The 19,416-nt window shown below is 56.1% G+C and overlaps 10 protein-coding genes across 10 annotated transcripts; 6 read left to right on the top strand and 4 right to left on the bottom strand.

The window, feature by feature from the left end:
- Positions 1-1,255: 1,255 nt before the first annotated feature.
- MRET_2363 (uncharacterized protein) lies at positions 1,256-1,924 on the bottom strand (the record flags this gene model as incomplete). The annotated part of the gene is made up of 1 exon (XM_027628990.1): positions 1,256-1,924. The coding sequence occupies one exon, from the start codon at positions 1,922-1,924 to the stop codon at positions 1,256-1,258; it is 669 nt and encodes a 222-aa protein (XP_027484568.1).
- Positions 1,925-2,505: 581 nt separating this feature from the next.
- On the bottom strand, positions 2,506-3,141 carry MRET_2362 (uncharacterized protein; the record flags this gene model as incomplete). Its single annotated transcript, XM_027628989.1, has 1 exon — positions 2,506-3,141. One exon carries the CDS (start codon positions 3,139-3,141, stop codon positions 2,506-2,508), a length of 636 nt encoding a protein of 211 aa, XP_027484567.1.
- Positions 3,142-3,901: 760 nt separating this feature from the next.
- MRET_2361 (putative MFS transporter, AGZA family, xanthine/uracil permease) lies at positions 3,902-5,749 on the top strand (the record flags this gene model as incomplete). The annotated part of the gene is made up of 1 exon (XM_027628988.1): positions 3,902-5,749. The coding sequence occupies one exon, from the start codon at positions 3,902-3,904 to the stop codon at positions 5,747-5,749; it is 1,848 nt and encodes a 615-aa protein (XP_027484570.1).
- A 99-nt stretch (positions 5,750-5,848) lies between these two features.
- On the top strand, positions 5,849-9,139 carry MRET_2360 (zinc metalloprotease; the record flags this gene model as incomplete). Its single annotated transcript, XM_027628987.1, has 1 exon — positions 5,849-9,139. The coding sequence occupies one exon, from the start codon at positions 5,849-5,851 to the stop codon at positions 9,137-9,139; it is 3,291 nt and encodes a 1,096-aa protein (XP_027484569.1).
- Positions 9,140-10,513, bottom strand: MRET_2359 (S-adenosylmethionine decarboxylase; the record flags this gene model as incomplete). Its single annotated transcript, XM_027628986.1, has 1 exon — positions 9,140-10,513. One exon carries the CDS (start codon positions 10,511-10,513, stop codon positions 9,140-9,142), a length of 1,374 nt encoding a protein of 457 aa, XP_027484597.1.
- An 85-nt stretch (positions 10,514-10,598) lies between these two features.
- On the top strand, positions 10,599-12,494 carry MRET_2358 (uroporphyrin-III C-methyltransferase; the record flags this gene model as incomplete). The annotated part of the gene is made up of 1 exon (XM_027628985.1): positions 10,599-12,494. The coding sequence occupies one exon, from the start codon at positions 10,599-10,601 to the stop codon at positions 12,492-12,494; it is 1,896 nt and encodes a 631-aa protein (XP_027484598.1).
- A 76-nt stretch (positions 12,495-12,570) lies between these two features.
- MRET_2357 (gamma-tubulin complex component 2) lies at positions 12,571-15,327 on the top strand (the record flags this gene model as incomplete). The annotated part of the gene is made up of 1 exon (XM_027628984.1): positions 12,571-15,327. One exon carries the CDS (start codon positions 12,571-12,573, stop codon positions 15,325-15,327), a length of 2,757 nt encoding a protein of 918 aa, XP_027484612.1.
- A 28-nt stretch (positions 15,328-15,355) lies between these two features.
- On the bottom strand, positions 15,356-15,931 carry MRET_2356 (succinate dehydrogenase (ubiquinone) cytochrome b560 subunit; the record flags this gene model as incomplete). The annotated part of the gene is made up of 1 exon (XM_027628983.1): positions 15,356-15,931. One exon carries the CDS (start codon positions 15,929-15,931, stop codon positions 15,356-15,358), a length of 576 nt encoding a protein of 191 aa, XP_027484613.1.
- Positions 15,932-16,155: 224 nt separating this feature from the next.
- Positions 16,156-17,191, top strand: MRET_2355 (syntaxin 5; the record flags this gene model as incomplete). Its single annotated transcript, XM_027628982.1, has 2 exons — positions 16,156-17,146; positions 17,172-17,191. 2 exons carry the CDS (start codon positions 16,156-16,158, stop codon positions 17,189-17,191), a joined length of 1,011 nt encoding a protein of 336 aa, XP_027484614.1.
- Positions 17,192-17,327: 136 nt separating this feature from the next.
- MRET_2354 (cystathionine gamma-synthase) lies at positions 17,328-19,388 on the top strand (the record flags this gene model as incomplete). Its single annotated transcript, XM_027628981.1, has 1 exon — positions 17,328-19,388. The coding sequence occupies one exon, from the start codon at positions 17,328-17,330 to the stop codon at positions 19,386-19,388; it is 2,061 nt and encodes a 686-aa protein (XP_027484615.1).
- Positions 19,389-19,416: the final 28 nt, after the last annotated feature.

The raw sequence follows: 19,416 nt of genomic DNA, 5'->3' as shown, positions 1-19,416 counted from the left end.
ACTAACACTAACACTAACACTAACACTAACACTAACACTAACACTAACACTAACACTAACACTAACACTAACACTAACACTAACACTAACACTAACACTAACACTCACTCTAACACTCACTCTAACACTCACTCTAGCATATCTATGCCTCTGTCTTTTTGACCTAGCTATAATCTCTGTAGTATATCCAGCCAAACGCTTGCATATTCCATCCTAGCTCCGTTGTCCGACTCAAATGTTACAGTACTTCTGATGGTCTTTCAGTCACTTTCTCCAGACGATTCGCATCTCCATCAGACATCGCTTGTCCCTGCCATTCGACACAGTGGATCGTTGCGTATCGTGCACTCGAATGCGCATCTTTTCCTTTCTTTTGGCACTGCGGGTCATCTTTCCTTGATATTCTTCGTCATTCCTGCCTCGCACCTGTCCTAACCCAGCTTATTGTCCGACGAGCCATAATGCACCGGCGCTGCAAGCCAGCTTGGTGCATACATTGCATGGTACTTCAGAATGTTCTTTTGGTAATTGCTGTACTCACCGGGCTGCTAAAGACCAGTGTAGAAAAAATCGTAGCTACTGCCATCTTCATACCTTTGTACTTGGCTGTTGTAGTTGCTCGTTCAAGGCGTCACACTTTTTGTACTTGTCATATATGGTTGCCAATTGTCATGCCTCTTTATGCGTTCGAAGGTGGCGGTAATAGAACGGTCTTCAGCTGTCGTTCGTGCACCACTTGTTTTGAATCTGGCAGATCACCTTGTGTGTGCACTCGTCTCCGGTGGTATTGATGCGCAGTTGCAGGACCTTGTCTATGCTACAGTGAAAGCTCAGTTCGAACATTTGGAGCAGCGACGCCACGTTTGTTATAGCCCACGGCTAGACAGTACCTGCTATTCTAGCGTCGTTTTATGACATATGTACTTGGGCAACCGCGAATATTTCGCTTACATAAATTTGACCCTTTCTTGCACAATCCGGAGATGAATCGCGAAGAAGCGCTATTTCCACTTTGCGTTCCTGTCGCACGAACGCAGCAAACTTGCGCACCGGCAAATGATGGTCCGATCGCTATCAACAGCCCGTAAGTACTGTTTACGCTTCCACACCACAGCGTGCAGCAAATGGATACGAGCAATATTCATTGTTACTAGGCACATACCCGCTTTGGTACACAATGCTCGACAGCTCCCTTACCATACACAATTTCCAGCTCTCTTAACATCTTCTAACTAGGATCAGATATCTGTATATATTACGGGTTCATGTAAACACACGACGCGTCAACCTTCTCCGTCACGAAGAAGCTGTACGAATTGCGGTAGTCATCCGGATTCTTCAGACTAGTTCCTTGACCACCCTCCGTGTCAAACGCCACACCCATCGTTCCATATGTCAATTGCAGAGGCTCATCACATTCATAGCCCATCTGCAAAAGTCGACTCGAACATCCCTCCCGAAGCGGCGAAGGAATCGCAAACCATTGCTTACGGAGATCCATTCCGTTCTCCGCACAATCTTCCAGCGTCACCTTCTTCTCCACGTTCTCTGGTACCTGCTTGTATCCCGTGTGATACTTGTCATCCGTCGACGGGTCCCGGACTCGAATGAACGAGTTTGTTAGACACTTCTTTCCATCCTTCGTCTTAATCACACCCGCCTTCTCAGCTCCATGGTCCCGATTCGCCTTGAGGTTCTTATGAAACTTCGCTGGCGCCTCGCATGCGTAGAAGTCAAACTCCTCTCCTTTCTGGCTCTTCGCGAGTTTTCCGTCCTTCATCGCATAATGCTGAACATGTCCATTCTCCAAGTTGACTTCTTCCCAAGACGCCAAAGATCCAGAGGCGTACTTTTCGCACTTCAATGCGTCCACAGATGCAAGTGCAGTGGCAGCCAAGGCAATAGCAATAATGGATGTTTTCATTGTGTGGATAACGGTGGCGTTGATCCGTGCAGACTTAGTACACCACCGTATATACCTACTGTACTAATGCACAACACCGGAATTCCGGCAACACATAGGGTGCATCCGCCACTTCATTGGCAATATCAACCGGTATCTCGTATCCATACCAAGCGCACGATCATAAACTTAGCCAACGATATGTCTTTGTCCGTTATCAAATGATCGACCAGCGTGACTGAGCCTTATACGCTCAACACCATGTCACTCTGCAAGAATGATGTATAGGACTGTTCAGCCAACTCAGTTGGGCATGTTGCTAGTATTCCTCACCTGTACAAGGCCTTGATCCTGGCATCATACCTCGTTGATCAAGTGTCATGGCCTTTCAATAGCGAATCGTTTATACATTTTCTGGGTCTTGAACAAGGTACTTTTTGGTATGTGAACATATGTGCGTTCTCGGCCTCTACGAACCCGATCACTGGTTGGCTGATGGCAAACCCAGATATGCTGCCTAAGCACAACATCCCATCTGCCTTGGCTACGTGAATCGGTGACCCATAGTCCGTACCACTGACAATTGCCCTATCTGTACATCCCTATATGCATTCGTTTCCTAGCTTGCCTGTCTTCAAGAAGGCATGCGACCGCATCTCCTGAGATGGGTGTACGAGGTCAAAGGACGCCCTGTTTTTGTCTCCAGTAATCAAGGTCATAGTGCTATCCGACTTGAAACCCTCCATTGACAGTTTGGGCGAGCAACCATTCTGCGGATGACGTTCCAGGGAGAACCATTGAAGCCTCAGCCGCAGACTCTCTTTCGTCGCGCAAGGCTTCCACGACACGGCGTCACTTGCACCCTTAGGGATTGTTGTGAATGCCATGCTATAGCCATGTTCCTTGGGACCCATGCCACGAAGCACACGACCACTCGTCACGCACATGGACGGATTGGATTTGCGCTTAAGCATACCAAACATCTTGTTGTCCTTCGAGCATCCGTACTTGTCGGACGGTACTTTGCACTCCCAGAATTCAACTTCTTCACCCTCCTTGTCCGATGTATACATAAGGTTGTGCTTGAAGGCAAATGGTTGTTCGTGCCCATGCTTCTTGCCACTGGTGTTAGCCACATAACCGACTAGAGTTCCCGTCTCCTTCTTTTCACAGTGGAATGCATTTCCCTGTACCAACGCAGCGGTGGTGAGTGCGAGGACTAGCGCAAATGCCTTCATCTTGACGATAATGACGTTCAGATCACTTGCGCGCCGCTTTATAGTTCTCGATCTACGTGACAGGCGTGTGCCCATATCTCCGCGGCGACAGGCCTCTTTGTGTACCATGGATCTGATTGGTCCAAATCTACGCCCAAAGCCTGTCTTTGCATTCCAACACACCGTATACACTATGATTGGTCCATTCGCGGTCATTACAGGCCTTGTAGAATCGTTGCATGCCTGCTGGTCATAGATGTTATGCTTTCGTGGCGATCACTTTGATTTCGACGCACTTATCTATCTAGGAAGTTTGCGGAACAGAAAAAGCTGAATTCACATGGCACCAGTCAATACGCATAATTAGCGCATGTGCTTGACTGTCCATTTTCTTTTCATGGTGCGTGAGGCGCTCATCGTACCCACTATTCCGAGAATGCGAACGCATGTAGCAGTAGGAATATGTAACATTGAGTCGTCAGATGGGGCCCTTTAAGTCAATAGAGATACGCAAGACAGGAACGATCTTCGCATGAGAAATTCAATCTACCGCGCACATTTTGAGCAGTACAACGTGTATCCTTATGTGCTACAAGCTTAACCCCATAACGTCTTTACAAACGCAGAGTGTGCACGCTACAACTACGTAGGCCACGGTGGGGGCGTGGGTTATCGGATTCAGAGATGCGTCTGTCAATTTAGTCAGCAACTCAATTGATAGCGGTGTTCATTTTTTTTTATGCGGCATTTTTTTTGGGTTTGCAGCAGGATCCCTCATCTCATGCTGCGACGCCTATGGGAGAGAGTGTCTAAGGTAGATGAGGCAATAGCCCGCTCATTCGTGGGCCGACACTTTCGTCTGGAAGGGTCTGGACATCCTTTAGAGCGGAAAGGATCCAGATTTTCGACTGAAATCCGTGCGGGTCTCGTGACATTTACCGCTATGGCCTATATCCTATCCGTGAATTCCAATATCCTATCTGCGTCTGGCGGTCCTTGTGAATGTAATGCGGAATCATGCGAGAATGATCCGGTATACCAATCATGTAAGAATGACATTCGCCGAGCCTATATCGTAGCAACAGCCGCTGCTGCGTGCATGTCGTCTGGACTCATGGGCTTTTTTGCTAATATGCCACTGGGACTCGCACCGGGGCTGGGCGCCAATGCCTATTTTGCCAATGTTGTTTCATCAGGTCTCGTGAGCTATTCACAAGCGCTTGCTGTTGTATGGCTCGAAGGATGGATCTTTGTGATCATATCTCTCCTAGGAGTACGACAATGGATCTCACGACTTCTACCCAACTCGTTGAGACAAAGCACAGGTGCAGGTATCGGGCTGTACCTCTCCCTTATTGGACTTAGCTCGAGTGGACTCAATGTCGTTGGACAAGGATCCTCCAGCATTCTCCAATTCGCCGGCTGTTTACCAGAGTACCAAGACGAGAACGGCATTTGCACATCGCATGTGTTGCAGGACCCAAAGATGTGGGTGGGCATCTTCCTGGGTGGCGTCCTGATTACCTTTCTCATCCTATACCGTGTACGAGGTGCCATGATCATCGGCATTCTACTCGTGTCCGTTTCCTCTTGGCCGCGCGGCTCAGCGGTGACGCAATTTCCTTACACAGACCAAGGCAACAACAACTGGGACTTTTTCAAAAAAGTGGCCACATGGAGGAGTATCAACCCTATTGGACCTCAGAACATCGACTGGCAGGGATACGACACAGGGCATGCGTGGCTTGCTTTGATCATTTTTCTGTATCTAGACCTGCTGGACACGACAGGTACACTATACGCCATGGCAACACATGCAGGTCTCGTGGACGTTCGCACGGGTGACTTTGAAGGCAGTTCTACGGCATATGTTTGTGATGCCCTCTCCATTTCTATGGGCAGCCTCCTGGGATGCTCACCGTGCACCGCATTCGTCGAGAGCGCGTCTGGCATTGCCGAGGGTGGTCGAACAGGTCTTACTGCTGTGACTATCTCGCTCATGTTTTTCGTGAGCCTGTTTTTCGCCCCGATTTTTTCTTCCTTCCCACCGTGGGCTACAGGCAGTGTACTGGTCATTGTTGGTTCCATGATGATGTCCACTGTGACTGAGGTGAACTGGTCGTATATGGGTGACGCGCTCCCGTCCTTCCTATCTATTATCGGCATTCCCTTTTTCTATAACATTGGGTATGGTCTTATTGCGGGCATCATCTCTTATATGATTCTCAACGTTGTACCGTGGCTGATCCTCAAAGCGACGCGCGGCAAAGTTGTGCCTGAGGGCTGGTACACGGAACGTGAGCCGTGGGGAGTCGCTGCCACGGCGTCCTTCCTCGACATATCAGACAAGCGTCTCACACCCGTACAGCGGTTTATCGTCCGCAGCAGCATGTTTCCCCCATGGCTCAAGAAATTATCTATCGGTCAGAAATACTTCTGGCGCATGACACCGGCCGAAATCGAGGATCACCTAGAAGGCCGTCGTGTCACAGAACACTACGTCAAAGAGCGCGAAAGAAGACGTCGTGAAGAACGCGAATTCTTTCGCCACCATCCACCACCTCCTCGCGAGCCCGAGGAGCAACCGCCCGTCTCTGTCATGGGCGAGGCCGAGAAGTACGAGATTTGAGTACCTTTTCGTAGCATGCATATACCCACACGTGACTGGATGGAAGAACGAAGCCAGTCAGACGCCCTGCATGGCCCACATTCGCCACCAAAGCGCTGCATGCGCCAAGCGCTTTGTCGATTCTGGACCTCTTTCCTGTATCGACGACGTTTCTACCACGCGATGGCACCCAGCGTGGACAGTGAGGTCATAGGCTCGTTCCGACGCCTTGCGCGCGAACCCCTGCCGTATGCACCGGACCTCGTAGTGGAAAAATGGCGCAGCACAGCGTCGGGGCTGACCGTATTGTGGGCGCAGTTTGACAACCCATTGCTGAATGCCTACATAACAGTGGCCTCAGAGATTTTCACGGATAGCGGTGTGCCCCATACGCTGGAACACCTGGTGTTCCTGGGAAGCCAGCAGTATCCATACAAGGGCGTGCTCGACAGTCTTGCGAACCGCGCCTTTGCTCAGGGAACAAACGCGTGGACAGCGAACGATCACACAGCTTACACGCTCACGACAGCAGGGTCCGATGGTTTCCTGCGTATGCTGCCTGTGTACTGCGATCACGTCTTCTTCCCCACACTCACAGATGCAGGATTTGTCACGGAAGTATACCATATCAATGGCAAGCTGGAAGACGCGGGCGTCGTGTACTCTGAAATGCAGGGCCGCGAAAATTCGAGCGCTGACTTAATGGAGCTCAAGACGCAGCGCATGCTGTACCCGCGCTCATCTGCCTACCGGAGCGAAACTGGCGGTCTCATGTCGGCCCTGCGTGTTCTGACCATCGATGAGATCCGGCAGTACCATGCCAAGTATTATGCGCCACACAATGCTGCTATTGTCTTGTGTGGTCCACTTGACCGCGAAAAACTCTTTGCTACCCTGCAGGGCATCGACGAACGGTTCGTTCAGCTTGGCGTGGCGCATGGCGAGCATGGCCCCGCTGGCTGGAAGCGACCCTTTGTCGAAACAGGCAGCGCTATACCACCAGTCATCGATGGCTCGGTGTTGGCTGGTCACGGCGTGGACGATGCTGACCCGCCGGCTCATCCCCATCGCCGACGCGTGTTTGTCGAGTTTCCCGAGCGTGACGAGAGTATCGGCGAAGTACAGGTCTCGTGGATCGGCCCAACGCTGGAAGAGAATCTGGAGCTGCATGCCCTAGATGTCCTGAGCACGTATTTGACGGACTCGCCAGTGAGTCCAGTGCAGCGCGAATTTGTCGAGCGCGACGAGCCTCTGAGCACCGATGTGTACTTTGGCAACAGCGAGCGTGCAGGCAAGTCGGTCCTGTCTGCCTGGTTCAGTGGTGTGCCTTCGTCCCAGCTGGACGAGCTTGATGGTCATCTAGATCAGCTGCTGCGCCGCGTCCTTGCCGAGGGCATCGACATGACTCGCATGAAGACGGTGCTGTCTCGCGAACGCATACGTTTACTGAGTCAACTGGAAATGCGCCCAGCTGACTGCTTTGCCGACGTGCTCATCCACGACTTTTTGTACGGAAAGAGGGACGGCCAAGGTCTTGCTACGACGCTCGATGATATGAGCCGCTTCGACGCTCTGGACAAGTTCACAAACGAGGCATGGCTCGACGTACTCCGTCGCTACTTTATCGACAACCCACGCCTCGTCGTAGTAGGCCGACCATCTGCATCGCTTGTCACACGACTCAAGGACGAGACACAAGGCCGCGTCGCCCAACGTCGCGAGGCATGGGGCGAACGAGGCGCACATGAATGCGATCAAAAACTCCAGCATGCCCGCCAGGAGAACGACGTGCCGATTCCGCCCAACATGCTCGACTCGTTCCCCATTCCCTCGAGCGATACGATCGAATGGATCAAGGTATCAACCGCTGCCTGTGGCCCGCGTACGACGGAGCAAGAACCCTTGTATGAAGCTGCCACGCCCGATGACGAGCGCCTGCAAGCCCACATTGATGGCGATGCACCGGCCCCGCCTTTTTCTATCCAATTCGACCACATTCCCTCCAAGTTTGTCCTTGTATCTGTCGTGATCGGCACCGACAGTGTGCCGCCTGAGCTGCGTGCCTATCTTACCTTATACCTGTCCATGGTCTTCTCCCTGCCGATTCGGCGCCAAAATGGGGAATGGCTCGCGTACGAAGACGTGGTCAAGCAGCTCGATGAGGATGTGCTCGAGTACGATGCTGCCATCGGTATCGGCTCGAGCTTCTCGGAATCGGTGGCGATTGAGCTCAAAGCGCCTGCAGCGCACTACGCCAAGGTCGTATCTTGGGTATACGACTTGCTGTGGCGCAGCGAATTCGCTCCTGAGCGCGTTCGTGTAGCAGCAGCCAAGCTCGCCCAGTCCCTTCCGGAACAAAAGCGCGATGGGCGTATGGTGGCTTGGTCGCTGTCTCGCTCTATGCTCTACTCCAACACACACTCTTCGTGTGAGGCCAACACGATCTTGCGTCAGGCGCAGCGCGTACCAGACATGGTCGATGCGCTGCAAGACGATCCCACGCAGGTCATCGAACACCTCAACACCATTCGCGCATCGCTCTTGCAACCGGAGCATGTGCGCATCAGCGTGGCGGGCAACATTTTCGACATTCCCCACCCGGTAGAGCCATGGCGCGCGTGTCTGCCGCCAGGCTCTGCCACCCAGCTTTGTCCTCTGCCATGGGGCAAGGACGTGTCCACGGAGCTGGGCAAAAAGCCGCAGCGGGAGGGCCGGATGTGTGCGCTGCCTGCGATTGAAAGCTCGTATGCCGTGTTCACGTCGCATGGTCTTTGTGGCTACAGGGACCCAGACTATGCGCCGCTTGTCATTACCCTCACGATCCTCAATGCAATGGAATCATTCCTCTGGCGCTATATCCGTGGTGCCGGTCTGGCGTACGGCGCATCGATCCGAAACGACGCCGAGTCGGAGCAGATCCACTTTATTCTGTACCGCGCGCCCAACGCTGCCAAGGCCTTTAGCGAGGGCCGCAAAGTCATCGAGGCGCTTGCGTATGGCACGCCGCTGGACGATGGGTCGCGCGTGGCATTCGACGAAACGATGCTGGAATCGGCCAAGTCGAGTCTGCACTTTAGCATCGCAGATGCGGAAGGCACGGTCGGCGCCGCGGCCCTCGAGAGCTTTGTCGATGTGCGCTTGAAGCGCATGGGCCGGGGCCGGGGCAAGCGACTGCTCCAGCAGGCCAGCTCTGTGACGCTGGACGACGTGCAGCGGTGCATGCAGCAGTACATTATGCCGATTTTTGACGCCAGCACATCTGTCTGTGCCGTTTCATGCTCGCTATCTACCGCGCCGTCGATCCGCGACGCGCTCCAAGCACACGGCTACGTGATGAACGATGTCGACATGCCTGGAGGCGCATCGGATGCATCCAGTGACTCGGCGTCTGACAGCGGCTCGGACGCTTGATTAGCGCCGCCTGTGAAACGAGAGGAACAGCAATTCGTACCCTTCAAACTCGTACAGAATGCGGTCACTCTTGGTGTAGCCGTGCAGCTCGAGGGCACGAAGAGCCGCTGCACTGCCCGCATGGTCGATAGATACAAAGAGCGTGAGTGTAAAGCTGCCAGGACGAAACGTGTTCACCACACGGTGCGCGAGCTCTGGCACGTTGGTCACATGCGTCCGCGCAGCCTGAATCGGGCCCTCACAGTCGAGCGTCACGTTCGTCTCGAACGAGGCGTAGCTCGAGCCCTGCTCCGGCGTCACGTGAATCGTCCAGTAGCCGGCCGAATGGTGCGCATTGGCCGGCACGAGAGCATTGGCCGAGTAGCCGCACGGCTCAAACGCAAAGGCATCGAGTTGGGTCTGGGCAAACAGGTCGGACAGACCCAGCGCCTGGGACACTTGGCGACCGAGCCTGTGTGCCGCATCCACATCTGTGTCTTCCTTCGCATCAAAGTGGAACTGGGCGCATGCCTCAGGGGCAAGCTCCGTCATCAGGATTTCGAGGGTCGAGTCCGTGTCGACGGCACGACGCGTAGGTAGCGTATCCATGTCCATACCCACCTGTTCTTCGCTGTGAATCACAGCTTCTGCCTCTGCGTCGATGCTCTGAGCCATGTACAGCAGCCAGTGATCCCCGTTCATCTTGCCCACCGTGTACGCCGCGCCGTGATCAAAGTACTGGTCCAGGAACTGCGTCTCGAGCATCCAGTCCCGGTGAGGTCCCTGCTGCTTTTCCGGGAACATGAAGCTCTTGCGACTGTAGAAACAGTGGCGCACATAGCTACCGAGGATCTTGCCATCCGTGTCGCCCGCGACGGCGGCAGCAAGCATGGTGCTGGAGACACTCGACGCCTGCAGCGAGAGTGCCTCTTCATCAAAGAGAGTCGCTTTAGCAATCCGAAGCAGACGGTCTAGGCCGAAAAGAAGCGTCGTAGTACCACATGTCTTGAGGATCAGCTTATGGGGGTATACAAACATGGACGACTCACTGAGCAGGTACGCATCTACATCAGGACTCGTTTCCACACTGAGCACCTTGCATTTGACCAAGTCCAACATACTCTCCCATGTACTCTTCGGGACGCGTCGAAGCCCTACACGACCGCCCAGCCGCGTACCACGCTCCACCATCGCGCGCTGGCACTCAGGCAGTGACTCGACATTCGGCGCAAACCACAGCTCCAGCAGCTTTTCTGGGCCCTCAAACGGTCCGCCCAGCTCGCTCATTTCCACACGAGGGGCCTCTGTATCATCCCATTGCTTCTCTGCTGCCTCCGCACTCGCTCGTGCATCCGCGTCGATGCTGGCCATCGACAGGCGAGAGTCACACTCCATCGCAGCGATAAGGCGCAAGAAAACGCGCGGCCCCGAAAAAACGGCGCGACAAACCTCTGCCTGCCTTCCCTCCACCTGCTTCCTCATGACCTCGACAGCTTCGCTGCTGCTGGCGCACCGCCCCGAACAGCGCACCCTGCTGGTCATCGGGGAGGGCAAGCTCGTGCACGCGAGAATGTGTGCAGCGCGGGAAGCGGGTATGATCGCAAAGCATGTATGGCACACACCGCTCGCAGAGGCGCCCCCCGACCAGTTTTACTCCGTGTCGCACGCGTCGCTGTTTCCGCCGCCAGGTGAGGGGGACGCATGCAAAGACGCCTGGGGCCGCATCTTGGATGACATAGACGGCGAAGAAAAGTGTCTGTTTGCAGTGTGCGTGACAGACACGCTCACCACGGTGCCAAACGATGTGGACGCGCGCCGCTTGCGGTGTCAAATGCTGGCGCAGGCATGCCGCGCGCGTCGTCTCCCTATCAATGTGACGGATGTACCTGACCTGTGCGACTTTTCCTTTCCTGCTACGCATCGCTTTGTGGCGCAGGATGCCGATCACCCTTCGTCCCTTCAGATCGCTGTGACGACGAATGGCCGAGGCTGTCGTTTGGCTGGTCGAATTCGTCGGCATGTCGTCAGCTCCCTTCCAGCGTCGGTGGGACTGGCTGTAGAGCGCATCGGCGACATGCGTGAGATGGCCAAGACTCGCGCGTGTCGCGGCGTCGCTGGTGAGCATGAAGATGAGCCCATCCTCACAGATACCCTTGGCTATGTCAGCACCGACAGCCACGATGCTTGCTCCGCACAGCGGCAACGTATGCGTTCTGTCGCACAGATCAGTGAGTACTGGCCTCTTGAGTGCCTTGCTACGTTAGACGCCACGCAGATGCGTGCCTTGCTCGAGAATGAAGAGACACGAAGCGATGCGCCCCATCCCGATGAGCGCGCGACGAAACGCTCGCGACACGACATCGATGTAACGCCACCTACCAAGAAAGGCCGCGTGTACTTACTTGGCTCTGGCCCCGGGCATCCTGCACTGCTCACCGTGGCTGCCAAAGAGATCCTCATGTCGCCCGACACGGATCTCATCCTGTCTGATAAACTCGTACCCACCGCCGTTCTTGCTCTGCTGCCACCGTCTACGCCGTTCGTGATCGCCAAAAAGTTCCCCGGCAATGCCGAAGGAGCTCAATCGGAGCTCATTACTCAGGCACTGGACGCTGCGCGCGAAGGAAAAACGGTCGTGCGGCTCAAGCAGGGCGATCCCTTCGTGTACGGCCGTGGCGGCGAGGAGCTTGTGGCGTGCCAAAACGCGGGCATCGACTGCACGGTCATCCCCGGCATCTCGAGTGCCCTGGCCGGCCCCCTCATGTTCAACATTCCCGTCACGCAACGTGGCGCGGCCGAAAGTATGATCATGTGCACGGGTGTCGGTCGCGGAGGCAAACGCGTCATGCTGCCTGGATACGAGCGCTCACGCACTCTGCTGCTCTTGATGGGCGTAGCTCGATTGCCTGCTGTGATCGAGACGCTCGTTTCCGAATCCAGCGAGGGCCGACACGGCGCTGCCTATCCGCCTTACACGCCCATCGCGATCATCGAACGTGCCAGTTCCAACGACCAACGCATGATCGCCTCGACCCTCGAGCGCATAGCGCATGTCATGGAGATGCACGTGTCCGATGGACAGCGGCCCCCCGCCATGATGGTCGTGGGATGGGCCGTACTGAGTCTGGCCATGGAGACACCTGGCGCACGTGTCCTCGACGATGAGGCCGAGGGCTGTGCGTCGGCGGCCTCGCTGGCCGAACGCGATGCATCGCGCATTGCCCAATGGCTGGGTCCACGTGGTCATGTCATCCGCGAAGGTCTCCCCTCCGGCTACGATCGCTTCCTCCAGGCCTCCCTCCCCGACAACGCCCTCCACGGCCCTCGCTCCGAGTCTGGCTGGGCTCCGCCCCGCTACCAAGACCCCCGTTCGTAGGTGCGCGTCGTGTTCACATCACGTGATACTCCAAACAGGCCCATCCACACGCGTCGCTCTGGCGTCGGTGCGAACGATGTCGACGCCGCATGGCCAGGCGCCGCCCTCGGTGCATCGTGCATCGCGGTCAATTCCGTTCACCCCTGGCCGTGCGAATAGTCGCGGCGCGGCTATGAGTGCGAAGCAATATGACCGGTATCTTCGTCGGCTATCGGCCGTCGAGCACTCGACACGACGCGTCATGGGCGCTGCTCGTCATACGCCCTCAAGTGCCTTGCACGAGGAAGAGGAAACTACGCCGATCGCTCGAACGCCCTCGCATATCAGGCTGCCACCTATGATCCAGAAACTCGATCGCGGTCCTTCACCCGTGCCACCGCCCGTGCCTGAGACTCGAGCCATGTCATCGGAATCCTACCTCGACGAAGCCTCGTTTGTTCTCAACCCACTGAGTGGACGCCTGCCTCCCTCCCGCAAAGAGCCCCAGACGCTCGAAGCATCGCACCATGTCCCAAGCTTGGCGCTGGCGGACACGACTCTCCAGGACGTGCTCCTCGTGGAAGACTTGCTGTACGTCTTGATTGGCATCGAAGGCAACTATGTCCAATACGCCCCTGACTTCAAGCCCGACGATCTCGGTCACAGGCTGAATGGCGCCCGTTACGTGATCGATGCCGCACTGAACCCATCTATTCGTGAACTTGTCGAACGCATCCTGCCGCTCGCAAGCTACTACACATCCATCTGTGCTTTTGTCGACTGCGAATCAGGCCTCGAATACGGCACAGTCATGCACGCTTTGTGCGCTGCTGTGCGGCAACAGCTCGATGCGTACGAAGAGCTCGTGACAGAGATGGAGGAGCGCTTACTGAGCTCGCCAGATTTCACGCTGCAGCAAATGTGGCTCACCATGCATCCGATGCTGCGCACGTTGGGGCTGATTCACTCTGTCACATCGGACATCGCCAGTATTACGCATGCCGACGTTCTGCCCCGGGACGATGAGCCAGACGAGGACGAGGAGGACGAATCCTCGGAGGCAGGCTACGATAGCGACGCATCACAACTAGAACGCGATCGTCGCGCTTTGCTAGGCCTCGATGACGGACTTGAGCAGGGTATCGTAGGCGGCATCGTCAAGGGCGGAGAAGTGCTTTCCAAGCTCTGGGATCGCCTCACGCAACTGGGCGGCGACCCCGTGGCGCATACATTGTTTTTGGCTCTGTTCCGTGAAGCATCACAGCCCTACGCTCGCACACTTTTGCGTTGGATCACGTCAGGCGTGCTCCTCGATCCGTATGAAGAGTTTATGGTCGTGGAAGATGCACGTGTCACACGCGCGAGCCTCGAATCCAATCCGACCGATGAGTACTGGGAATGCCGATACATGCTCCGTGATGAGCGCTTTTATGCACAGCAAGAACAACGGGCACGCGATGGCGATCCCGGAGCAGACGATGTGGACGAAGCGCGAGGCGAACTGACCGGTGGCGCCAAGATCCCCGCCTTTCTGGAACCTTGGAAGCACAAAATCCTGCTGGCCGGCAAGTACCTCAATGCCATACGCGAATGCGGTATTGATGTCTCCAACGCACAGTCCGAACGCGTTCAAACACTGTTTGGGACCCAGGACGCACACGTCGAGGCGTACCTGGCCCTGGACGCCAAGTTGGAGCGCGTCGTCATGGACGACGAGGCGTTCTCCGTGTGTATCGAACGTGCCTACCAACGCGCCAACGCGGCGCTATTGCGTTTGCTCAAGTGGGACAAGGACATTATCGGCCGCTTATGTGCGCTCAAACACTACTTTTTCTTCTCTCAGTCGGATTTCCTGCACACGTTTCTCGATCAGTCCGAGCACGAACTTCGCAAAATTGTGGATCCACAACGCATTCGCGAAACGACACTGCTGCGACTCCAGACACAACTCGACACGGCGCTCGGCAGCTCTGACAGCGTAGGTTTCATGGATCCATACCGGGAAGACTTGCGCGTGGACTTGGCCAAAGAGCGTGCCTACGATCAGCTGCAGCGTATCGCCGATACCAAAGGCGTCGTCGAGATCGCCAAATTGCGGGCGAAGCAGCAGGCAGAACGACAACAGCAAGGCACACGGGAAGTGGCCATGTACCTGCTTCAATTCGACGTGCACGTCCAATTTCCAGTATCGCTCGTCATCTCCAAGAAAAACATCCTCCGCTGGCAGTTTATTCATCGCTGTCTCCTCCTGTTCAAACTCTTGGAGCGTGCACTGACAGACGTATGGGTAGATCAGACCATGTCATGGAGGCGGCGGCGTGACAAGCGACCCCATGCAGCACCGATGGAGCGGTGGAAAATGCGGGTACATCTCTTGCGGCAGCGCATGTTGCTGCTTGTACAGCAGCTCCTCGCCTTTTACACGATCGAGATCATCGAGCCGAACTGGCACGAACTTGAGCGCAAGCTGCACGAGGCACAGTCGGTGGACGAATTCATGAAGCACCACTTTGACTTTTTAAACACGTGCCGAAAAGAGTGCATGCTGACGGACTATCGATACCTGGAATGCCACAGAAAGCTCATGAATACGATCACCGCCTTCACAGAAAGCAAGCTGCGCTTCGCCGAGCAATGCGAGGCCATGCAACAGGCTGTGGATGCTTGGTACGAACGAGGCGACGAGACCGCATCGCCGCCTGCCCTGGTCGACGAAGGCGATATCCTCACCAAGATTGAAGCGAGCTGGAACAAGCACTCGCGGACATTTCGTGACGTCGTCAATCTGCTTTCCACGACAGACAATCCAGCCGCACTGCCCCTCGCATATCGCTTACAGACCACACTCCGATAGTGCATTCGTTTTAGTCGTTTCTATGATATTACAACATGCAGAGACCGACGGTAGCGACGCCTGTGAGGCCAATGACAGCGTAGCCGGCAGCGTACGACGAGCGGAGCGTCGTGCAAAGAGCCCAGTCCCACAAAAGATGACGGATGCCGTTCAAGGAGTGGTAGCTAAAGGCAGCAGCCAGGGGCGCCTTGACCAGCAGCTTGGCCCACACGGGCATGTGCGACACCACATCCACGAGCGAGGCAGACGAAACGAGCTCACCCAAACCCATGTATGGAGCAGCCACGTAGGCTACAGCGGACGCGTAGAGCGCACCACTCAGACCGACACCGGTAACACGGTGCGCAATCGAACTGCACCATGTAAGCTGGGGCTGGTAAATCTCGACGTGGGGCGAAATGGGGCGATCATTACGACGGGCATTCAGGTGCTGGAGGTCCTGCTCCTCCGTCATCGAAGTCGTAGGCACGTTCTTTGCCCAAGGAAGGCCCTGCACCTTGGCAGACGTGTGGATGGCACATGGGGCCATACGGGCGGTACCCAGCACACATGCAGTCTGGCGCAGCGGGGCGCGGAGCAAGCGTGAAGCCATAAACAGACTCATGCCAAAGATCACCAACAGGGGCAGAGGACAAGGTCGGCTTAGGAGCAGAAGGCCCCCTCAGGTCGGCTGGCCGCCGGCAGCCAACCACACGCGTGGGATGGAACGTCCGCGCTCGGAAGCAACCGGATTGGCCGAAGGGTGTGTCAGCATGACATGCGCCTGCTGTGACGGTCCTCCACTTTGGCCGGGGACGCGGCCTCTCTGTCGAGAAGGCCATCCACGTCATGGCGTTCCCTGCAGGATCGGCCTACGCCTTGTCTGTCAAGGACCGCACGGTCGAATTTCACAGCATACTAACAAAATATGCCGGCAGCGCCCCAGCATCCACGACTGCGTCGCAGGCTCGGCCTACAGCGGCACATGCAGAATTCTCGCGACGAGCTCAGGCTATATCGCATGATCTGAGCCAAACCACGGCCAAGCTGGATCGGCTTTCCCAGCTCGCGCGCCGAAAGACGCTCTTTGATGACAGACCTGTGGAGATTTCTGAGCTTACTTACATTATCAAGCACGATATCGCTGGTCTGAATCGTCAGTTGGCCGAGCTGCAGCCATATTCGATGGCTCGTGGTTCGCGACCGAGTCGCGCGGACGAGCATCGCGGTAATGTCGTCACGATGCTGCAGTCCTCGCTCGCAAATACCACCACCAATTTCCAAGATATTCTGGAAGTGCGGACGCAGAACATGAAGGCGTCCAAAGACCGCTCCGAACAGTTTTTCCAGGGCGCCGTCTCGCCGGCCATGGAGCAGCAAAGATCCAAGTCGCCCCTGTATACGCTGGCACGTGGGCCTGAGCCCGTAGCCAAGCTGCATCACCGCGGAACACCCAGCCAGCAGGCACTCCCCGATGACGAGACTCACGCGACAGACAAGGGATTTCTTGCCCTGGACATGATGGAAACGGGCGGCATGCAGCAGCAGCAGCTTCTGCTGAACGAGTTCGAAGACCAACAGTCTTCCTACCTGCAGCAGCGCTCTAGTGCGATCGAGTCGATCGAGTCGACGATCTCCGAGCTGGGCCAGATCTTCGGTCAACTCGCGCACATGGTAGCTCAGCAGGGCGAAATGGTACAGCGGATCGACGACGATGTGATGCATGTATCCGATAATGTCGAGGGCGCGCGTCGAGAATTGCTCAAGTACTATACCAGCATTGCGAATAACCGCTGGCTCATGCTCAAGATTTTCGGCGTCTTGATCGTCTTCTTCCTGCGTACGTATGCCACGACTCACGCCAGTGTTCATCCTGGTCTCCTGAGCTGCCCTCCACATAGATACCCCCCTGCGAGGACGGCGCCGTAGGCCTTGCCATCGATGGGCAGATGTGCAAATATGATAGAGCCAGGCGTCCCCCACCTTCCAGCCACCGAGCGTCGTCGTTTTTCACACGCACCATGGCGGATGTAGCAAGCGCGTCCCATGCAAGTGGCGTGATGCCGCACATTCCCGTCGGCGAGCCGATCCCTCCGAATGTCTCGCATGCCGTCTCGGTATCTCTGCCGAAGTGGCAAGATATCGTCGACTATGAAGAAGGTCGTCTTACCAACACGATGCAGACAGGCTACCCGCGCTTCTTTATCCATCACTCGATTCAGAAACTCTCACGCATTCTGCTGGACAAATTTGCCAAGCCGAACGAAGACTGTATTCTCTTCGTCACTCCGCAGCATGCTTCGCAGTGCCGCGACTTTATGCATGCCATGCACCAGCGTCAGCACCCAGGCATGCCACCGATCCCGATTCGCATTGTGCGCTTCAGTATGCTGGCGCACCCGACCCAAGACGATCACAAGGTAAGCATGCCGAATCCGGACGACACAGCGATCCGTCTGTATATCGTGCTGTTCGATCGCGAGCACTTTCCGCTCGCCAAGCAATTCTGGCAGCACACGGGTCTCGGCATCTCGAGTCGTGTGGCTGATCACTGCATGCGCATCATCGCTCACAATGCATCGCTGCTGACGCCTGCTGGATCGCAGCATGAGCCGCGCCATCATGCATCACTCACGCAGGGCGTCACGACCCGGGGCGGCGGCTTTGGTCGCCGCCGCTACCAATCGTCGCGGTCGTTGGATGCTCTCTACTCTGAACCCAGCCCTCCTTCCTCATCTTCGAATGCCGTGGATACCAAAGACGACGAGGAAGGACTCACGCACGAGCACAGCGTGTTTGTTGAGGAGCGCTTCGGACGCAACTTGCCATTCGCTCTGGCCAAGGATGCCAAGGTGGCTTTGCGCCGCCGAATCGCTGGTACGCTCTTGGGTGCACTGGAGGATGAGCCCGAGGAGCGCTCCGTGAGTGCGCGCAAGGTGTCAGGCGTGAGCGAACATGACGTATTCCTGTTCCCCAGCGGCATGAGCAGTATTTACCATGCCCATCAAACCCTGATGCTGCTGCAGTACATGACGCAAAAAGGCGAGCCCGTGACGAAAGAGGCATGTGAACATGCCCTGCGGACCATGCCCGATCCGAGCTTCGTAGGCCGGCATCTACCGGTCGGCAAGTCGGTGTGCTTTGGCTTTCCGTACACCGACACCCTCAAGGTTCTGCAAAAATGGGGTCCCGGCTGCCACTTTTTCGGGCGCGGCACAGACGACGACTTGACGGCCCTCGAGCAGCTCCTCGAGTCACAGCCCCCCCACGAACCCAAGATCCATGCATTGTTTTGCGAATTCCCCAGCAATCCTCTACTGCGCTCTGCCGACTTGCCGCGGATCCGCCGGCTGGCTGACAAGTATGACTTTTGCGTCGTCATCGACGAGACGGTCGGCAACTTTGTGAATGTGGAAGTCTTGCCATACGCTGACTTGGTGGTGTCGAGTCTGACGAAGGTGTTTTCGGGCGACTGCAACGTCATGAGTGGCTCGCTCGTGTTGAACCCGCAGTCCAAGCATGCCGACGCGCTACGCGCTGTCCTGTCTGCGAACTACCTTGACATCTTTTGGATGGAAGATGCGATTTTCCTCGAGCGCAACTCTCGCGACTTTGTCGCACGCATCGCGCGCATTGACAAGAATGCCGAGGCTGTGGCCGACTACATGTACGCACAGAGCCGCGCGGGCGGCCAGGCAGACAGTGTGTTGATGTGTGCCTATTATCCGAAATACGTGACGCGTGAGCATTACGAGACCTGTCGCCGCCATGAGCCGTACGACGATCGCGTAGGCAGCGCGAGGCAGGGCGGCTTCGGTGGTCTGCTCTCGGTCGAATTCGTGACACAAGCCGCCGCACGCGCCTTCTATGATGCCCTCGAGTGTGCCAAGGGTCCATCGCTCGGCACGAACTGCACACTGGCCTGCCCCTACACACTCCTGGCCCACTATGCTGAGCTCGACTGGGCCGCCGAGATGGATGTGAGTGATAAGCTCGTGCGTGTGAGTATTGGGCTGGAAGACACGGATGCGCTGCTGCGTGCCTTTTCCGCAGCGCTCGCCGCCGCCGCCGCCCAGGCCTAAGTTCGAGGAGCGCGTTTCAACACGCGCA

This window comes from Malassezia restricta, chromosome III (assembly GCF_003290485.1).
Source record: "Malassezia restricta chromosome III, complete sequence".
NCBI lineage: Eukaryota > Fungi > Basidiomycota > Malasseziomycetes > Malasseziales > Malasseziaceae > Malassezia > Malassezia restricta.
The sequence above is the reverse complement of the archived record's forward strand: the minus strand, read 5'-3'. Positions and strand labels throughout refer to the sequence as shown.